Source organism: Hyperolius riggenbachi, chromosome 3 (assembly GCF_040937935.1).
Source record: "Hyperolius riggenbachi isolate aHypRig1 chromosome 3, aHypRig1.pri, whole genome shotgun sequence".
Classification (NCBI taxonomy): Eukaryota; Metazoa; Chordata; class Amphibia; order Anura; family Hyperoliidae; genus Hyperolius; species Hyperolius riggenbachi.
Genome location: NC_090648.1, coordinates 364,381,004 through 364,403,312, shown reverse-complemented (window position 1 = coordinate 364,403,312; position 22,309 = coordinate 364,381,004). Strand labels below are relative to the sequence as shown.

Genomic DNA, 22,309 nt, shown 5'->3' with positions numbered 1-22,309 from the left:
GATACTTCAGCTGCTTTTTGCAGATTTGGGTGCTCCATATCAATTGCGTATGAGGGGCCCCTAGCCCCTTAGCTACGCTGTACCCCATGCCATACAGGTGAACTGAGCAGGCTTGACAGCTATTACAACTGGTGTACATCATTGTGTGGACTGGCAGAGCAGTATTTCATTCTCCTCCTACCAAGGTAGTGTGTTCTGCTCTATAGCACTGCAGACCTGTGAGCTGTTTTATCTCTATGCTCAGGGGCTTGGTTATCTGTGGCTATTAATCTGCTCCTCTGCAAACAATGGACTTCAAAGGCAGTGTGTTTTCCCTGCAGAGTAATCCGATCTTGCAGTAAAGCAAGTGAACTCCACGCCAGCAGGAAATGTTTAATCCATCCAGTGACTGCTGTGGCCCCATGCTGCTGGCTAAACTCTATCCCATTGCTGCTCTCCTCCATGCTCTATGTGCTGTGTCACATACTTACTTTCTATATTCTGCATTGGTGATGATAGGAAAATCTATTTTTTTTTTTTGCAAATGGCACAGTTTCACACAGCATCTCTTTGAACAAATGTATGCAATGTATGCTTTGTTAATGTATATCTTCTTAGCAGGGAAGATTTTAACTACATGCTTGTTTGTTTTTCCTAGTGCATTGAACCAATTTTGTGTTAAACAAAAGAAATACATATAAGTACTATCAGGCTGAACACCATTTTGCATGGTATAATGGCTTACCTTCCAACTTTTTGAGATGAGAAAGAGGGATCACACCCCGACACACCCCTAATCACGCATACCGTAAAGATTTCGTAAGAAAAATGTTGTTTTACAATTCAAACCACACTGGTCCTTTCTATCCTGGTTCATTTTCCTTCATATTAACATTTTAAAATTAGTAATATATCAATTTAAAGGATGAAAATAAAGATAAAGAGTCAATCAAACACATTATTTTAGTAGAGAAATATATATATTTACATAGAAAGAGGGACAAAGTCCTGAAAGAGGGACAAATGAGGAAGATAGAGGGACAGGGTCCTCAAAGAGGGACTGTCCCTCCAAAAGAGGGACAGTTGGGAGCTATGTAATGGTAATAGTGAGCTTTCTCAGTGGAACACATTGAAAGTACCTTTCTAATGACTTCTCTAACTTCTCGCTGCACGGAGCATGGGCGTTGCCTCCCAGTCCCTTAAACCCACCCACCTTCTCCCTCTGCTGAGAGATTATCTAACTCCTTGTGGCCTGCACTACAGCTCAGCAGTGACATCTTCTCGAGACCCTGTCAATGCAGTGACAAAAACTTGCATATTGTAGCATCATTTTGCAGCCTGTGTGCGATTCTCATTGCCCATAGTCATCAGCTGACTGTGGATGACTCGTCATTTAACCACTTGAGGACCGCCCCCAGCCGATGGGCGGCGGCAAAGACCGGGCCCAAACGACCGCAATACGCCCATCGGCGGGGGCGGCTGCGGGAGTGTCTGTGCGGCGATCGCGTCATTCGTGACGCGATCAGCCGCCGGGGACTGGCTCCGCCCACCGTTCGTTGTAACCCGCCGGCCGTTCGGAAGCGCCGGCGGGTTACTAGCACCCGGATCGCCGCATGTAACAAGTATAATAGGCTTTGTAATGTATACAAAGCCTATTATACTGGCTGCCTCCTGCCCTGGTGGTCCCAGTGTCCGAGGGACCACCAGGGCAGGCTGCAGCCACCCTAGTCTGCACCCAAGCACACTGATTTCCCCCTCCCCTGCCCCCTGATCGCCCACAGCACCCCTCAGACCCCCCCCTGCCCACCCCCCAGACCACTGTTTGCACCCAGTCACCCCCCTAATCACCCATCAATCACTCCCTGTCACTATCTGTCAACGCTATTTTATTTTTAAGTCCCTAATCTGCCCCCTACTCCCTCCTGATCACCCCCCCACCCCTCAGATTCTCCCCAGACCCCCCCCCCAGACCCCCCCCCCCCCCGTGTACTGTATGCATCTATCCCCCCTGATCACCTGTCAATCACCTGTCAATCACCTGTCAATCACCCGTCAATCACCCGTCAATCACCCCCTGTCACTGCCACCCATCAATCAGCCCCTAACCTGCCCCTTGCGGGCAATCTGATCACCCACCCACACCAATAGATCGCCCGCAGATCCGACATCAGATCACCTCCCAAATCCATTGTTTACATCTCTTATCTCCTCTAAACACCCACTAATTACCCATCAATCACCCCCTATCACCACCTGTCACTGTTACCCATCAGATTAGACCCTAATCTGCCCCTTGCGGGCACCCAATCACCCGCCCACACGCTCAGATTGCCCTCAGACCCCCCCTTATCAATTCGCCCGTGCAATATTTACATCTGTTATTCCCTGTAATAACCCACTGATCACCTGTCAATCACCCATCAATCACCCCCTGTCACTGCCACCCATCAATCACCCCCTGTCACTGCCACCCATCAATCAGCCCCTAACCTGCCCCTTGCGGGCAATCTGATCACCCACCCACACCAATAGATCGCCCGCAGATCCGACATCAGATCACCTCCCAAATCCATTGTTTACATCTCTTATCTCCTCTAAACACCCACTAATTACCCATCAATCACCCCCTATCACCACCTGTCACTGTTACCCATCAGATTAGACCCTAATCTGCCCCTTGCGGGCACCCAATCACCCGCCCACACGCTCAGATTGCCCTCAGACCCCCCCTTATCAATTCGCCCGTGCAATATTTACATCTATTATTCCCTGTAATAACCCACTGATCACCTGTCAATCACCCATCAATCACCCCCTGTCACTGCCACCCATCAATCACCCCCTGTCACTGCCACCCATCAAACAGCCCCTAACCTGCCCCTTGCGGGCAATCTGATCACCCACCCACACCAATAGATCGCCCGCAGATCTTCTCTCCTCTAAACACCCACTAATTACCCATCAATCACCCCCTATCACCACCTGTCACTGTTACCCATCAGATTAGACCCTAATCTGCCCCTTGTGGGCACCCAATCACCCGCCCACACCTCAGAACGCCCTCAGACCCCAGCCCTGATCACCTCGCCAGTGCATTGCTTGCATCTATTTCCCCCCTCTAATCACACCTTGAGACACCCATCAATCACCTCCTGTCACCCCCTAGCACACCTACCCATCAGATCAGGCCCTAATTTGCCCCGTGTGGGCTCCTGATCACTCGGCCAAACCCTCAGATCCCCCTCAGACCCCCTTCCGATCACGTCCCCAGTGCATTTATTGCATCTATTTTCCCCTCTAACCGCCCCCTGAGACACCCATCAATCACCTCCTGTCACCCCCCTAGCACTCCTATCCATCAGATCAGGCCCAATACATCCTGTCATCTAAGAGGCCACCCTGCTTATGACCGCTTCCACAAAATTTGCCCCCTCATAGACCACCTGTCATCAAAATTTGCAGATGCTTATACCCCTGAACAGTCATTTTGAGAAATTTGGTTTCCAGACTACTCACAGTTTTGGGCCCGTAAAATGCCAGGGCAGTATAGGAACCCCACAAGTGACCCCATTTTAGAAAGAAGACACCCCAAGGTATTCTGTTAGGTGTATGATGAGTTCATAGAATATTTTATTTTTTGTCAAAAGTTAGAGGAAATTGGATTTTTATTGTTTTTTTCACAAAGTGTCATTTTTCACTAACTTGTGACAAAAAATAAAATCTTCTATGAACTCACCATACCCCTAACGGAATACCTTGGGGTGTCTTCTTTCTAAAATGGGGTCACTTGTGGGGTTCCTATACTGCCCTGGCATTTTAGGGGCCCTAAACCGTGAGGAGTAGTCTAGAATCCAAATGCCTCAAAATGACCTGTGAATAGGACGTTAGGCCCCTTAGCGCACCTAGGTTGCAAAAAAGTGTCACACATGTGGTATCGCCGTACTCAGAAGAAGTAGTATAATGTGTTTTGCGGTGTATTTTTATACATACCCATGCTGGGTGGGAGAAATCTCTCTGTAAATGGACAATTGTGTGTAAAAAAAATCAAATAATTGTCATTTACAGAGATATTTCTCCCACCCAGCATCTGTATGTGTAAAAATACACCCCAAAACACATTATACTACTTCTCCTGAGTACGGCGGTACCACATGTGTGGCACTTTTTTGCACCCTAAGTGCGCTAAGGGGCCCAAAGTCCAATGAGTACCTTTAGGATTTCACAGGTCATTTTGCGACATTTGGTTTCAAGACTACTCCTCACGGTTTAGGGCCCCTAAAATGCCAGGGCAGTATAGGAACCCCACAAATGACCCCATTTTAGAAAGAAGACACCCCAAGGTATTCCGTTAGGAGTATGGTGAGTTCATAGAAGATTTTATTTTTTGTCACAAGTTAGCGGAAAATGACACTTTGTGAAAAAAAACAATTAACATCAATTTCCGCTAACTTGTGACAAAAAAAAAAAATCTTCTATGAACTCACCATACTCCTAATGGAATACCTTGGGGTGTCTTCTTTCTAAAATGGGGTAATTTGTGGGGTTCCTATACTGTCCTGGCATTTTAGGGGCCCTAAACCGTGAGGAGTAGTCTTGAAACGAAATTTCTCAAAATGACCTGTGAAATCCTAAAGGTACTCATTGGACTTTGGGCCCCTTAGCGCAGTTAGGGTGCAAAAAAGTGCCACACATGTGGTATTGCCGTACTCAGGAGAAGTAGTATAATGTGTTTTGGGGTGTATTTTTCCACATACCCATGCTGAGTGGGAGAAATATCTCTATAAATAGACAATTGTGTGTAAAAAAAATAAAAAAATTGTCATTTACGGAGATATTTCTCCCACCCAGCATGGGTATGTGTAAAAATACACCCCAAAACACATTATACTACTTTTCCTGAGTACGGCAATACCACATGTGTGGCACTTTTTTGCAGCCTAACTGCGCTAAGGGGCCCAAAGTCCAATGAGCATCTTTAGGCTTTACAGGGGTGCTTACAATTAGGCACCCCCCAAAATGCCAGGACAGTGAACACACCCCACAAATGACCCCATTTTGGAAAGTAGACACTTCAAGGTATTCAGAGAGGAGCATAGTGAGTCCGTGGAAGATTTCATTTTTTTTTTGTCGCAAGTTAGAAGAAATGGAAACTTTTTTTTTGTTGTTGTTGTTGTCACAAAGTGTCATTTTCCGCTAACTTGTGACAAAAAATAAAATCTTCTATGAACTCACCATGCCTCTCACTGAATACTTTGGGATGTCTTCTTTCCAAAATGGGGTCATTTGGGGGGTATTTGGACTATCCTGGAATTTTAGCCCCTCATGAAACCTGACAGGTGCGCAGAAAAGTCAGAGATGCTTGAAAATGGGAAAATTCACTTTTGGCACCATAGTTTGTAAACGCTATAACTTTTACCCAATCCAATAAATATACACTGAATGGTTTTTTTTTTATCAAAGACATGTAGCAGAATAACTTTCGCGCTCAAATGTATAGGAAATTTTACTTTATTTGAAAAATGTCAGCACAGAAAGTTAAAGTCATTTTTTTGACAAAATTCATGTCTTTTTTGATGAATATAATAAAAAGTAAAACTCACAGCAGCAATCAAATAGCATCAAAAGAAAGCTGTATTAGTGACAAGAAAAGGAGGTAAAATTCATTTAGGTGGTAGGTTGTATGACCGAGCATTAAACCGTGAAAGCTGCAGTGGTCTGAATGGAGAAAAAGGCTCTGGTCCTTAAGGGGCGAAAAGACTGTGGTCCTGAAGTGGTTAAACCCAAAAATCGTACATGGCAACCATGGTCAAGCTTCGAAGGAACAAGTGTGAACCCTTGCTTACAGTTTTTTTGTTTTTAATCTTCATCAGTCTGTTAACTTGTGCAGATGTGTCGCCTTATTAAGTATATCAAGATTGTTTTATTATTTGCCTTAAAGAGAACCCGAGGTGGGTTTGAAGAATATTATCTGCATACAGAGGCTGGATCTGCCTATACAGCCCAGCCTCTGTTGCTATCCCAAACCCCCCTAAGGTCCCCCTGCACTCTGCAATCCCTCATAAATCACAGCCACGCTGCTGACAAACAGCTTGTCAGAGCTGGCTGTGTTTATCTCTATAGTGTCAGTCTGCTGCTCTCCCCGCCTCCTGCAGAACTCCAATCCCCGCCTGCATCCCTTCCCTCCCTTCTGATTGGAGGGAAGGGACAGGGGCAGGGAACGGAGCTATGCAGGAGGCGGGGGAGCAGCTGAGACTGACACTACAGATGTAAACACAGCCTCACAACACGGCTGTGATTTATGAGGGATTGCAGAGTGCAGGGAGACCTTAGCGGGGTTTGGGATAGCAACAGTGGCTGGGCTGTATAGGCAGATCCAGCCTCTGTATGCAGATAACATTCTTTAAACACACCTCGGGTTCTCTTTAAAGAGACTCAGAGACGAAATAACATAATAGATTTATACATACCCGGTGCTTCCTCCAGCTCCATCCGCATGGATTGCTCCCACGCCGCCGTCCTCAGCCTTCTCTTTCGCCAAGACTGGGTACTGTAACTTCGGCCAGTCGACACAAGCGCAGTGCGCTCCCTCCGTACTGTGCAGGCGCATGCATAAGGCAGGTGCCGGAGAGACGGAAGGAGTCACTGCACATGCGTAAAACTGGCCGCGGCTAGGCCAAAATTATGGGACCCGGTACCGGCGACAGAGAAGGCTGAGGAAGGCGGCGTGGGAGCGATCCAGACGAATGGGGCAGGAGGAAGCTCCAGATATGTAAAAAAATCTATTATCTTATTTTGTCTCTAAGTCTCTTGAAGATGGTATAATTGTGAATATCGGCCAGTATTTTCCTCAGAATTTTTTTCCAGCCAGGTGGCATGAAAAAGTAGCCGGGTGGGACGCAATGGGCAGGCGCAGCTCTGGTTAAAGCATAGGAGGAGGAGACAAGTTGATGTCAGCCATGCACTTACCAAAATTAATTAACAAAGGAACATAATGGTACCTCACTGATTGGTAAATATACCCAATGTAATATAGGGTGGGGCCAACCTGAAAATTAGTATTGTATAGTTGAGGAAATAAAGGTTATGAGGCCACCATAATTCATACCAATATATAAATCCATTTATTACAACATGATAAAAGCAAGGCACAATCCCCTAAATAGAATCCTCAATTGGATAAGAATACCCTCCCCACATTTTAAAATCAAGAACAATGCGGAGCATAAACATGCAAGAGTGACATAGCGCTAGCAAGCTTAGTGGTAATCAGTCATGGATCCAAGCCTATATGACTATATACACACACATTTTTCGCCCGCGCATTCATACACCTTCCAATCTGCCACAGTATATTGGTTGTCGGGGGCCCCCCTCCTTATTATCTCTTGTATTGATTCCTAAAGATGGAGTGTTCCAAATAACATGGACAAGTCCCAATTGATATCCTCAAGGGATTTTCCAAATTGCTTGTGGCGTCGTAATATCAACACGCATAGTATATTAGTATGGATAGATCTCACCGGTAAGGAGGTCCCCTCCGTGTGTTGCCAATCACCGCTTAGTCCTCAAATGTGTCACCATCGATTTGGGGCCATGCGCATGGTAAGTCCCGGTGTCCCTGCTGGTTTGCCGGTATAGCCTTACCAAAATTAGCCAGGTGGAGCACCCAGCTAGAAGAGCCTGGGGAGAACGCTGTCAGCCTTTCAAAGTGTCAATACAGAGTGGCAGGATAGTGTACTTTGATATACACCACCTTTGATATGGGAGACCAGTGTTCGGATCCTGGCTAGGGTCAGTGCCCATTCAGTAAGGAGTTCAAGGCAAGACTCCCTAGCTCTGCAGGGTGGCCTACTGAGCGTGTTCCAGTAGCTGCCGCTGTTGAGCGCTTTGAGTCGGACAGGAAAAAAAAGTGCTATTATACACATGTTCGGATTATTATTATTATTATTATTAAATTATTATTATAGAAGCCTGGTCCTTTGGACAGGACTGTCTTGTTCCCTCTGAATGTAGAGAGTGATGGATACCATTCTGTATCAGAGAAGAACGTATATGTACACAAATACATGCAGGTTATTTTCTTTCTATAAACAGGCTCCAGGGATATTAGTATTATCTATTTATATAGCACTGACACATTTTCCTGCTGTACTTCACATTTAAACATTCATGTCATTTAAAGCACACCTGTACTGGGACAAAAAAAGCAGATATTTTCTTACCTGGGGCTTCTTCCAGAATCCCCCCCCACCCCCCCCCCCCCAGTCATTGAGGCCCCTCAGTTTCCTTGGGGTTCCCTCTGTTGTGCCGATGTCACTTCAGAAAGATCAGGGATTAGAGTGTTAGTTACAGGCTACTGCACATGCAGTCGTTGTCTGGAGTGTTCTGTGCTTTAGTGGTTCTCAAAAGAATTGTACTGCGCATGCACAGAATGCTCACGGCAACAGGAGCCAGATCAAAGAGGTGTGTGGATGGGATAGCACATGCGCAAAATCCCGCATTAGAACTCCAGTTGCAGATCTTTCAGTGGGAACAACAACACAATGGAGGGGACCAGGTAGGCATTTGGGCACTGGGTGGGCATATTGTGTCAGTTCAGGTGTTATTTAAGCTAGATATTCAGTTGTACAATGTTCTAAATAAGACCGTATATGAATCTAACAAACATCAATCAAAAACTGGGGTATTCCTGTTTGATATTTGCTCAAAACTTTGAACTGCCATGTGAGTCCTTTGAGCCCCAAACCATACATTATCATTCTAATGCGGGATCTGCTGTGCCTGGAATTGTTCTGTGTATGGAAGCTTTTATAAAAAGCTTTCACCTTTAGTGGGTGGTTGATATAACCGCGTATGTCCTGGCCTGATGGGTTAGAATGGCCACGCCAAGTACTTGGCAACTCCTACCAGAGTGGCAGTGTAGCCAGCTCCATTCATTGTTAGTGGTTTAGAGAGAGGGGGAGAACCCTTTTTCATTGATAAATGTGACTGAGTGTCATTACAAGTGTAGAGTAAATGTTGGCGGCTCCCCTCTGTGAAATGTGCTGAGTTCTGCTGCACTCACTGTTTCACTTGGCTGGCAGGAGATGGACGGAAACAGAAGGACGGCATAGATAGATATGCATTAGCTGCTGATGTGTTTACCGTGGGGAGGTGGCAGGAAGGGCAGTGGTTGTAAGGTGGGGGTGACATATTTATTTACACCCAGCACAGTAGCACATATGCACAGGCCCTGATTGGGTCATCCAGAGTTATGTCACCAAGGGGAAAGCCCAAAGCAATCTGTATGCAGTATATGACAGACCTGTTAGTTTAAAAAAAGAAGAAGAAAAAAAAGGTTAACTTACGAAGAAAACAAAAGCAAATGCAGGATTAAGTCTGGCTCTACAAAAGCAGGGTTGATGATGATTATTGAAATGTATTATTCCTATTCCTATTTAGTATTTATACAGTGCTGACATCTTCGGCAGCACTGTACAGACATTCTTGTCTAATATGGACAGTAGAGCCAAACTAATATGTACGTTTGGTCAAGCATTCTAGAATTCTGGCTGCTGTTATTGTCACTGTTCATACGCGTTTATATAGTGTTGACACATTTGCCTTAGTACTATACAGAGTACATTAACCACTTCACCACTGAGGGGTTTTACCCCTTGAGCACCAGAGCAATTTTCACCTTTCAGCGCTCCTTCCATTCATTCGTCTATAACTTTATCATTACTTATCACAATTAAATGAACTATATCTTGTTTTTTCCGCCACCAATTAGGCTTTCTTTAGGTGGGACATTATGCCAAGAATTATTTTATTCTAAATATGTTTTAATGGGAAAATAGGAAAAATGTGGGGAAAAATTCATTATTTTTCAGTTTTCGGCCATTATAGTTTTTTAAATAATGCATGCTACTGTAATTAACAAATGAAATGTATTTGCCCATTTGTCCCCGGTTATAAAACCGTTTAAATTATGTCCCTATCACAATGTTTGGCGCCAATATTTTATTTGGAAATAAAGGTGCATTTTTTTCAGTTTTGCGTCCATCCCTAATTACAAGCCCATCGTTTATAAAGTAACAGTGTTGTACCCTCCTGACATAAATATTTAAAAAGTTCAGTCCCTAAGGTAACTATTTTTTTTTTTTTAATTGTAAATTTTTTATTTTTTTTTTTAATTACAAAAAAAAAAATGGGGAGTGTGAGAGGTAATGAGTTATTTTTTTGTGTATAAGTAATGTATTTGTATGTGAAAAATGCTTTAGGGTGTAGTTTTACTATTTGACCACAAGATGGCAACAGTAACTTTTTGTTTAATGCGACCTCCAAGCGTCCTTCCGGACGCTTGGAGGAAGTACTAGGAGGCTGGGAACGTTTTTATTTTTTTCACAATGATCGCGCTGCTTAGCGGAGAAGCAGCGGATCATTGCGGGGCTTAGAATAACGAACGGGAATGGATTTTCCCGTTCATTGATCTCCGGGCGAGCGGCCGGCGGCGCGTTTACGAGCGGGAGTGCGAGCGGGAGCGCGGAAAGTACAGATTTCCCCGTCCCTGGGGGTGAAAGGATGGAAAAAGGGACGGAGAAATTTGTACGGGCGGGGGTAAAGTGGTTAAACATGTCACTATAAATGTGTACGGCTGAGTCTGTCACTGTATCTATCTGTCTGCGTCTCTCTCTCTCTCTCTCTCTCTCTCTCTCTCTGTTACAGATTGCCCAGCAAGCTCATGGTGAACCAGAACTCTCTCTATATCTGGGATGGTATAGGGGGCAATATAAGGGGAATGTAGTTCTAGGGGTAACGTGTTCCTCTCAGTTGGTGGCAGGCCATGACAAACCAGTCAGCTATTTGCATGATTGTTTCCTCTTTCCTCAGTAGGATGTAGAGTTTCTTCTCCTCATCTGTGGAGGTGCAATCTGGGATGAGGATGAAGAGTCTCTCGAAGTGGGCAGTCCTCACAGGTGCATATTTGCTGCAGCGTAGCAGTAAGTGGGCCTTATCCTCCAAGGCCCCCCTGCTCACACTGTCTGCACAGTCTCTCCTCCCTGGGCTGCCTCTGTCTGTCTGTCTGTCTGCCATCCTGTTTCTACCTCCAAGCTGTAGGTACTTAGAGGGAGCTGCCTGTGGGGTGGTGTAACCTATCCAGATACAGGTCTATTGTGTACCCCCTCTGCAGTGATTGGTAGATGGTGCGTTTCTGGGAGTTCTTTATGTTGTTCCATTCCACTAGATACTGAACCTTGCAGCTCTTTATAATCCATTTTATTTTGCCTTTTGTCTGGCTATGTTAGAGATCCTTGCTGGATGCGCTATTGACTCTTTTTGTTTCGGGGCACATGGTATGGCCTGGGTCCCATGGCTCAGTGAGGGTTTATAGTGGTAAGTGGTGGGGCTGCTGCTCTGTATGTGCTCCATAGGGATGCTCGGAAAATTCCGCGGAATTATAAATTCCGTGATTCCGGCCGGAATTAGATTAATCCCGGTAGTCAAATCGGAATTCCTATACCTCTCAAACGGAATTCCGCGGAAATTGTATAATAACTTAAAAATCTCTCTCTCTCTCTCTCTCTCTCTCTCTCTCTCTCTCTTCCTCCTCCTCCTCCTCCTCCTCCTCCTCCTCCTCCTCCTCCTCCTCCTCCTCCTCCTCCTCCTCCCTCCCTCCCTCCCTCCCTCCCTCCATCCATCCATCCATCCAATGCAGTAGGGAATTGCAGATTTTCAAAACAGCTTATATACCATAGCTGGGATTTGAACCCAGAACCTAGTGTGTAGTAGGTATCTGTCTTACCCTCTAGACCATGACCCACACTACATGCTAAAGCTGCCGGTAGCATAAACCATACTTCCATTATGATCAATTCGATAGAAAAAGTAGCATGATTAAGGATTTGTACTTTTTGAAAAGCATGCCTATATACCATAGCTGGGATTTGAACCCAGGACCTAGTGTGTAGGTAGGAGGAGGAGGAGGAGGAGGAGGAGGAGGAGGAGGAGGAGGAGGAGGAGGAGGAAGAATTTTAAAATTTTTCCGACGGAATTCCGTGTAAATCGGAATTCCGCGGAACTGACCCGGTATACCGTCGGAATGGAACGGTAACGGAATTTCTATATGTCGGAATGCGGAATTGTGCCGGAAACGGAAATCGGCTATTCCGACCATGCCTGGTGCTCCATATGAGAGCACCCTCATAGTCAGCCATAGTTGGAATCTGCCTAGCTCTGCCCAACAAGCCCAACAAGTTTGAAATGACAATGGACTTGGAGGAGAGACTTGCAGAACTGTAAATGGAAGACTTCTGTTGGGCTGCAATCGCATTTTGGGCCCCGTACCTCACTGCTATAGAGCAGGATAGGGGGGTGATACTGTCAAATATTTTTACCCAGACTCTCATTAGTGGTTTCAGGTGGAACAGCTGCATTCTGATGGCATAAAAGGTTCTGCAGGCTTGTCTTGCTTGTCTGTCTGTCTGTCTGTCTGTCTGTCTGTCTCTCTCTCTCTCTCTCTCTCTCTCTCTCTCTCTCTCTCTCTCTCTCTCTCTCTCTCTCTCTCTCTCTCACACACACACACACACACACACACACACACACACACACACACACACACACACACACACACACACACACACACACACACACACACACACACACACACACACACACACACACACACACACACACACTTGGGTTTTCTTTTTTATTTTTCCCTTACTTATGGAAAATGAGCCAGCTGTAGTGTTGGCTGTAGAACAGACATGCTGTGAACACAAATGTAGGAAGCTGGATGCTGTTGTCAAGTTGACGTGGTCACATGAATGTGCAATACGAAAGAGCCGTCATATTCATAGTAATCATAGAACAAATAAGAAAGGGAGAGAGCTGTGAGGCAGACAATCGGGAGAAGTCTGTGGGGAAGTCTAAATAGCAGGAATAAAAGAGGGAGTGGTGTGGGAAGGAAGGGGGTTTTCAGCACTTGGACTCCATTGCTAGTTCTATCCAGGTGTCTCCCCTGCTGCTCATTGCCACTTCTCACTTTCCTTGTTGACTTTGACATGTTTTCCCAGGATTGTTTGTTAGGCCAGCTCTGATTGTTTAGCCAGAGTGTATGTTTCTTTTTTCTACTTACAAAGTGGCATGTAACATGATGAGATAGACATCTGTATTTACAGTGGCAAGCATACAAATAAATATGCTTCCATTTCTTCTTTGTCTTCCTAATGCTGGGATTACATGTTACTTTTTTTGTAAGAATCGTTCCGATAGATCACTTCAATGATAAAATTCCAACATGTCCGATGTTCCGCTCGATTTTCTTATAGAAGTCAATGGAAAAAAAAATAAGAAAAACGAGTGGAAGATAAGAGAATCGAGCAGAAAATCCAATGGTTAATAGATCGCGTGCCGATTCTAACGCAAAAAACATATCGTGTAATCCCAGCATAATGCTGGGAATACACCATACAATTTTCTGTTAGATTTTTCTGTTAGATTTAAGGCCCATACACACGGCGGATTTTTGCGAACGACGCCCGGCGGATCGCTCAAAAGCAGGCTTATCACCCGAACGACAGTCTGTACACATGCCCGATTTGGCGTGCGGACGACTGAACGTCGGGACGTTCAAACGACCCGTCGTTCGCAAAAATCTGCCCTGTGTATGGGCCTTCACTGTAATTAGATTTTCTGTAGAGACTGGTCATTATCTCTGGTGCATTGTCTTCTGGTTGTCTCCTGCTGAGTAGAACAATGCCTAATTGCTAGGCAGATAGATGGTTAGATAGATAATTTCCAATATGTTGGAAATAGTCTATCTGGCAGGTAAATCTAACAGAAAATCTAACATAAAATTGTGTGGAGTATTTCCAGCATTAAAGCGTCAACATTTAGCTACGCAACTGGGACCCAGAAGGATTTAAACTTGATCCTCACAGATGAGGAATTACACTTTCCTGGCAGAGAGATCAGGGGATTGATCAAAAGGGTCAGTAGTTCATATATTTTAGCTCACTGGGACAAAAAAACACTGTGTCATTGAGGAGAGACAAAACAATACATCTACTTTAAGTTTTTAAACATAACATAAAACTGTGGGATATTAAAAACAAATTATAAAAAAAAGTATTTTTTAGGAGTAGGATACATGTTATCTCAGTTTATTTTTACTTATTTTCAGAAAACCTGGCATGAATAAAACTGAAGACTGTATACTTACCTGGGGCTTACTTAAGCCCCATGTACTCGGTGGGCTCCCTCGCCATCCCTCCTGGGCGGCTTTGTTTGTCTTCTATCATCACTGCTAGGAAGGCTTCAGTCACGGCAGCTGGGCTGAACTGTGCTTGCGTTGCTCGCCCGCACACCTCGCCCCATTAAGCTCCTAACACCGGGAGCAATTATTCACCTGCGCAGGTAGTACTGTGCAGTCACAGAACGTTCCCGGAAATGGGAGCACGATGTGTCTGTGAATGCGCAGTGTAGCCTGATTGACGCTACTAAAGCTTTCCTAACGTAGAAGAGTGAAGACTGACGGAGCCGCCCGGTAGGGAGGGAGCCCACCGAGTACATGGGGCTAGAGAACGCCCCAGGTAAGTATAAATTCTTCTGTTTTACTCATCTCAAGTACACTTTGCAGCTTAAAGCAGTAGGATTAGCCATACTATGCCAGTGGGAAAAAACACATATATAAGTAGATAAATACTTGATCTACTTACATAACACATGTATTGTACTGTGCACGTTTTAATTTCAGTGAATGTTATATAGTAAATGAAGAGAATTCTGTTCCTGGTGGGAACCATGTCTTTTGCCCACAGTTTAGGCTTAATCCAGATGTCCTTTCTGCCCTTTACGTTCTTTTATTTTCTCCTCCAATCACCTCAGCCTTGCTTGTAAATAGTGTTGGGCGAACACCTGGATGTTCGGGTTCGGGAAAGTTCGCCGAACATGGCCGCAATGTTCGGCATGTTCGGGCCGATCCCCGAACTCCCCGAACATCCCGCTTTTGGGGCCCTATGGGGTCGCAGGCATAAGGGGGGAGCATGCCCCGATCGCGGGGGGGGGGGGTTGGAAATTCCCCCCACCCCCTCCGCTAGCGCTCCCCCCTCTGCCCGCTTCCCCATACAAAAGTTTCAGGAAGTACCGGTCCGGTGGTAGTGGGTGGCTCGCAGTGGGCGGCACTGTGAAGTGAGTGACTGAGGAGGAGGAGTCCGGAGAGTGACGCGTTGAGGGAGGCCGGGCGGTTCAGCAGTAGTACAGTACTACTGCTGAACCGCCCGCTGCCCGGCCTCCCTCAACGCGTCACTCTCCGGACTCCTCCTCCTCAGTCACTCACTTCACAGTGCCGCCCACTGCCAGCCACCCACTACCACCGGACCAGTACTTCCTGAAACTTTTGTATGGGGAAGCGGGCAGAGGGGGGAGCGCTAGCGGAGGGGGTGGGGGGAATTTCCGACACCCCCCCCCACGATCGGGGCATGCTCCCCCCTTATGACTGCGACCCCATAGGGGGGCAGTATTCGGCCGAACAGGGCCCTGTTCGGCCGAACAGGGGCCCTGTTCGGCCCTGTTCGGCGGCCAATTAGTAGTTCGGGGCGAACCCGAACTTAAAAGGCCGAACACCATCAGGTGTTCGGCCGAACTCGAACATCACCCGAACAGGGTGATGTTCTGCAGAACCCGAACAGTGGTGAACACTGTTCGCCCAACACTACTTGTAAACACGAATGAGCAGGGGATTCTGTTTCAGATAAGCAGCTAGGCAGGGAAATAAATGGAAGAGGAGGAATATATTATAGATATAAAGAACCCCCAGCATGCAACTGACTACTAAAGGGCCAGTGCTCCTTAAAGAGAAACTCAGACCAAGAATTGAACTTAATCCCAATCAGTAGCTGATGCCCCCTTTTACATGAGAAATCTATTCCTTTTCACAAACGGACCATCAGGACTGTGGTACTCCTGGCAGTTTCCTGTCTGTGAACCTTGTTGCATTGTGGTAAATGGCTGTTTACGGCTGTTTCCAACTGCCAAAAAAGCATGCAGCAGCTGCATCACCTGCCAACAGTAAAAATGTCAGAATGTAAATCAGGGATTTAAAAGATTTTACAATGGGCAAACACTGACTAAATCATTTATACATAATTATTGTAAAAATTAAGCACTTTTTTATTACATTATTTTCACTGGCGTTCCTCTTTAAGTATGTGATTACTCCAAATCATAACAGCAGAAAAACTTTTGTATGCAGGATTAGCATCTTTATCACTTAATGCACTCCAAACAGTTGTTGTTGAAATTTGATTTTTATGGTGACAATCCCGCTTTAAAGTGAACCTTAAACAAGCTTAGGATAAATGTAGTCTGAAACAATCTATCATGAATGGGAGACAATTTATCTCTCATGCATGACTTGACTAAAATGCTACTCTACACCCTTATTATGCCATGCCCTGATTACTGGAACATTCTGCTTTGTGGTTTGCTATGTTACAAAATGTTATCACTTCAGTCCATACTGAAGTCAGCTGTATGGCTCATCTTCCTGGCCTCTCACTACTTAACTGCTTCTTCCCACTGGCAAGCCTTCCACTGGTTGCCAATTGCCCATCAGACCTAGATTAAATCTCTAGCTCTTTACCTACAAAGCTGTTCACAGCCTCTCTCTCCCATATACAGTATCTCTTCAATCCGTTCCAAATACCACCATGGCTGCAGTTTTCATTCTGTAAACCACCTTGTATTCTCCAATAGGCTCATGTCTATATACTCAGGTAAGCAGGACTTCTCACCGGCCTTTCCCCAATTCTGGAACTCCCCTCCCTCAGCACATTTACCACTGTCAGACTCTTTTTTTTGTCAGTATCTGACCATTATGTGTTATAAGATGGGGTAGCGAGCAAGTTGTTTATCGGTTGTTCCCTCTCCATTCCCTTAGATTCTATTGTCGCTTCAAAAATGACAGATTTTGATTGCAAATTTCTACAGTAGTAGATGACCAAATGGTGAAGTCTTTTCAGCTGAAATATCATGTCACTTTAGCAAAGCAACCCCAGGAATTAGTCATTGTAAAGGGTGATAAGGCATATATACCAGTCTATGTGTAAGCAGCTCATCAGTCCATGAGGACATAACTAAGAAATGTCTAATATCCTCTTTCCTGCACTGACTCTTTACACCTTGTTGTGGAATGTCACACTGGGGAGCCAGTGCCACATGAAGAACAGAATGTGGACTGTGGGATGTGACATTGACAATGACGTTAGGTGGTGTACTAAAAGCTACCTATACATGTACATTCTTCATTTCACTAGGCAACATGACTGTATAAACTGGTGAGTATGTCAGATCATGAATTATGGATGAATGTTGAAAGAGTACAGCACAGACACCTTTTCTAATCAGAACCCAAGTCAGAGTGAGTGGAAATTAAACCTAGAGAGAATTGGAGCACTGGCTGGGCATATAGATTTGTGGGTAAAGTCACTCAAAACATAGGGGAATACATTTGAGACTGAGGGGGGATGGGGTGGACAAACTTGCCTTTTCTAGGATAAAGTAATAGCAAACCTTTTCACCTCTCCTCGGGCTTTCTTTAAAGTTGCCTTTGGACGTCCGGTTACTGGACAACTGTCTGACACATGCAGGTATCCTTCCCCCACACCAGTGAGCAATCCTCAGGAGAAACTTTTCATGATAAATAAACTGAGTTTTCCTGGCTGAGGGATCCCTCTTTGTTGCACCCCATTCCTCCACCCTAGCCATACATAGGAAATCACAGTCAAGCCACGGTCAGATGCTGTATTGTCTGTACCTGGGTGTACATGGCATTCAGTGCCAGGAAGAACAAGACTGAGAGAGCTGCTGCTCCCAAAATGTTGTAGCCAAGTTAATCACCATTTTTCTGTAGCATGGTAACCTATTCTGCTACCAATATATTTGCACATATCCGAATCCTGTCACCTGAGATGATGGTTCTTGGATATGCATATTTGGAAGTGATGCATCATGGGAAGCCACAGTTGCTCACTTAAAGCTGAAATATTGCAAACACCTTCTGTTTTGGAAGGCAAAATTATATTCATTATATTCAGTGTTTCCTTTCCTAGTGGTTCTGGGTCTCCATGAGCTATCTGGATATTCTGTTAGCTTTATGTAACACTTTACTGTGTGTAAGGTTTCCCATATGTTGCCCCGCCCCCACCCTCCAGCAATCCGGCATGACTACTATTGCAGTCTCTACAAGATGCCTGCCGCTCATTGTTATTTTTTCTTCTCTCTCCTAAAAACAGAATGGCGTACAAGAGGAATCGGCACGGGAGACTTGTGCGCAGGATACAGCCGGTATAAGGCTGATCCTGCTGCTGCACAAGTCCCGGCCGTGTTAATTACTATTCCCCCTCCAGGCCGCAATGGATGGTGGGGAATGAAATAATTCAGCTTCCAGCAATTGCTGGAAGCCGAATTATTATGCTTTATAAGTAACTTCAGCTCCATCTTCTGGCGGAGCCGAAGTTACTCCCTGTGCGCCCAAGTCTCCTGCGCTGGATTCACTGTGTTCGCCTCCAGGCATGACTACTAGTGTTGCCAACTCATCCCTTTAATTACTGACACATATATGATTTATACAGGTTTTGTGGCTAGGTAGATGCAGTTAAGGCACTGATTATGTGCAAATAGCCCCAGAACCTGTATAACTTAGATGTGTCAGTAATTAAAGGGATGAGTTGGCAACACTGATGACTACTATTGCAGTCTCTACAACAGGGGTGCCCACACCTTTTCAGCTTGTGAGCTACTTTTAAAAATTAGCAAGTCAAAATGATCTACCCATGTACAATTTTAGGAGCACATTTGTATATACAGAATGGAAACTGTAGTGGGGTCAGGATCTACCTTGAAGTCCTTCGCGATCTACCGGTAGATCGCGATCTACCTAATGGGCACCCCTGCTCTACAAGATGTCTGCTGCTCATTGTTCTTCCTTATCTCTCCATAAAACAGAACAGGCTTCTAGACTAGGAGCCGGGCAGCATGTCTGTACAAGGATTATTTGCAAACAGTCACCTAACCCAGTTATGAAAACTGGTTTCACAAAAAGTCCAGTTGAGGCTGGTAACATGAGTCAGAAAACCTGTGGAGGTAAATGGTGCCAGATGTAAGAAATCAGACATTCCCCCCCCCCCCCCCCCCCCCCATTGTACCTATTCTGCCTCTTGCTTGTGCTGTGAGTCATTCTTGGAGCCCCCAGCCTTAATGTCTGGCCTGTGTAAACAACTGAGATAAAACACACTGCCATGTCTGTGTCTGAATTACTTCTCTATGCAATTGACATAGCACACATTCCACCTGCCACTTTGTGCTCTTGAGATAGGCCCAGACCTCACAAGTACACTTCTGGATCTTTTTTTTAACATTATTAATTCAGTGAACCTGATGGGTCCTTTAAATGTAGCTGGTTTAGGATGTTTGGTTTGGTTGTAAAGCGACTCACTAACTACATTGCAACAATCGGTATCAATCAGAACTAAATTATTCGGCTATTGGTTGGAGAAAATGTATCACTGCTCCCGATCTATGCCATTCCATTGATTGTAGAAAGCTTATCAGTCAGATTTGTTGCAGTGATAAGATTCAACTTATGTATTAACTAGTTTAACATAGTACGTTTATAAACAATGTACAGTAAGCATCAATGTAACATGATCAGTTTATGGACTCGTTTGGAACAGTAAGTGACTCAAATTTTCTTTCTCAGAAAATGTCAGCTCCATATAAATGTAAAATAAATTAAGAGACTAATAAATTTGACTTATGTTGCATTTTGTATTTCAGTACTAGACCAACTGTTGCCGGAACTGAATGTACTGTTAAAGCTTCTGGACCATGAATTCCTGAGTGCCACCACTAGGGAGAAGCAAAGTGCCGTGTGCAGCATCCTCAGACAGCTGCAGCCCTCTCCAGGTATGTGTCATTTCCTATAGACAACACGCCATAGCTACCAACAAAATGTAAGGAGGCCTTTTTTGTAGATGTCCTTTTTTTTTTATAGACATGGCATAACTACCAACAAAATCTAAGGACAGGGCCAGTTCTAACGCCTCCCAGAAGTAGCCTCCCCCCCCTCCAGGATAGATAGCTAGATGTGCCCCCAGATTAGGAAGCCTTTCCCCCTCCAGTATAGATAGCTAGAGGTATGAGGAAAGGACCCGCTCAACTGGATGAATAAAAGTCAGATTTTTATTGGAAAGACCTCAGTATTGGACAGACAGGCATATTGGCTCACGCGTATGGGAGCTAGCAATCGCTCTTTAATCCTAGCTATCATAAGCTATGATTAAGGATACGATACACGTGAGCTAATATGCCTGTCTGTCCAGTACTGATGTCTTTTCAATAAAAATCGGACATTTATTCATCCATTTGAGCGGTTCCTTTCCTCATGTATTTAGTTGGCTTGGCTGTGCCTAGTCCTGCTCCTGATGAAGTATGGCAGAGTGGTGAGCGGTGTTTTCCTCCCTGCTTAGATGGTTAGATTTGCCCCCAGATTAGGAAACCTCCCTCCAGTATAGATAGCTAGATGTGTCCCCAGATTAGGAAGCCTTCCCCCCCCCCCCCCCCCCAGTATAGGTAGCTAGACGTGCCCCCTGATTAGGAAGCCTCCCCCCTCCAGTATAGATGGCTAGATGTCCCCCAAATTAGGATGCCTCTTCACTGTAGTAAAGACAAATAAATTTGCCCCTAGGTTAGGTAGCCCCCCAGTATAGATAGCTAGATGTGCCCCCAGATTAGGTAATTAGGTAGCCCCCCTCCTCCCCATATGCAGAGAGATGTGAACAGAAGCAAGGGTACAACTTATCTGTCAGCGTCGTCGGAAACTTCAACATGTCCTCTCTGACTCCTCCATCGGCACAGTAATGAGCGGCATCACTCGAGGGGCCGCAGAGAGGAGACGCTGTGCCTGTACGAAGTGGATAAGACATGCCAAAGTTTCCACAACTCTGACAGGTGAGTTGTACCCTACTCTACTCGCATTGCTTTGCATATGTGCAAGGGGGAGGCCTTGCCTTCTTCATCTGCCAGCTGCTGCTGCCTCAGGCTCATCTCTACCACAGTGGCCCAGCAGGGCATATTACATTTTTATAATAGAGATGCTTGGGAGGGCTCCTATGGACTATGGGGCCAGGCAGCAATTGCCCCCCTTGCTTTACTTGTAGCGCCGGCCCTGTCTTTTAAAAGAGGCTTTTTATAAGTGTAATTTCCCACGCCACAGCCTCGCTCTCAGCCGCCAGCCCGGAGTCCCCGATGGTGCAGAGGCCAACCTCACGAGGTCGTCCTCTACTGCGCAAGCGCTGCTGTCAATCAAGTCCACGTTGTCCAGAGTGTACTGCGCAGGCACAATAGTTCTGCCCCTGTGCAGTACACTCCGGACAACGTGGACTTGATTGACTGCCGCGAAGGCACAGTAGAGGACGACCTCGTAAGGTCGGTTGAGAGCGAGGCCGCAGAGTGGGACATGTCTGCTGCAAGGGGCTGGAGGAAACCTCGGGTAAGTAGAGCTTGAATATCATCAATTTGTCTGACATTTCCTTTAAACTTGTTGCGAACCCTAGCATATTCATTTTTGCTATGCAGTAAAACCAGAATTTAAGTATGATATGCTTGAATTCCCAGGCCTCAGTTACTTTACCTGAGGTTAGTTAAAAGACTTGACTTGCAGAGAGTCTCCCTTTAACCTCCCTGGCGGTTTGTTAAAATCCGCCAGGGGGCAGCAAATACCTTTTTTTTTGCATTTTTTTTTTCATGTAGCGAGACAATGTCTCGCTACATGATAGCCGCTGCTGAGCGGCATCCCCCCAGCCCCTCCGATCGCCTTCGGCGAACGGAGATCAAGAGATCCCGTTCAAGGAACGGGATCTCTTGGAGGGCTTCCCCGTCGCCATGGCGATGGGGCGGGATGACGTCACCGACGTCATCGACGTCGTGACGTCAAAGGGGAATCCGATCCACCCCGCAGCGCTGCCTGGCACTGATTGGCCAGGCAGCGCACAGGGTCTGGGGGGGGGGGGGGGGGCGGCTGCGGCGACGGGTATAGCGGCGGATCGGCGGGTAGCGATCGGAGGTTACACGTGCTAGCTGCGTGTAACAAAAAAAAAAATATGCAAATCGGCCTAGCGGGGCCTGAGCGGTGCCTCCCAGTGGCATAGCCCGAGCTCAGCTCGGGCTTACCGCCAGGGGGGTTAAGGAGCGTTTCTAGAAGCACTGTGGAACATGGTCTTGTGTCTCACACAAGGCCAGCCCAAGGCCAGAGTGCATATCTGTCCACGATGTACAGACTGCCAGG

At 45.8% G+C, this 22,309-nt stretch overlaps 1 protein-coding gene across 1 annotated transcript in view; it reads left to right on the top strand.

Moving 5' to 3' along the window:
• Nucleotides 1-22,309, top strand: part of AFAP1L1 (actin filament associated protein 1 like 1) — a 150,738-nt gene that overhangs the window by 53,415 nt on the left and 75,014 nt on the right. Inside the window, exon 2 of the mRNA XM_068277134.1 lies at nucleotides 19,801-19,929. Coding sequence (XP_068133235.1) covers nucleotides 19,801-19,929 — 129 coding nt within the window. The remainder of the gene's footprint in view (nucleotides 1-19,800; nucleotides 19,930-22,309) is intronic.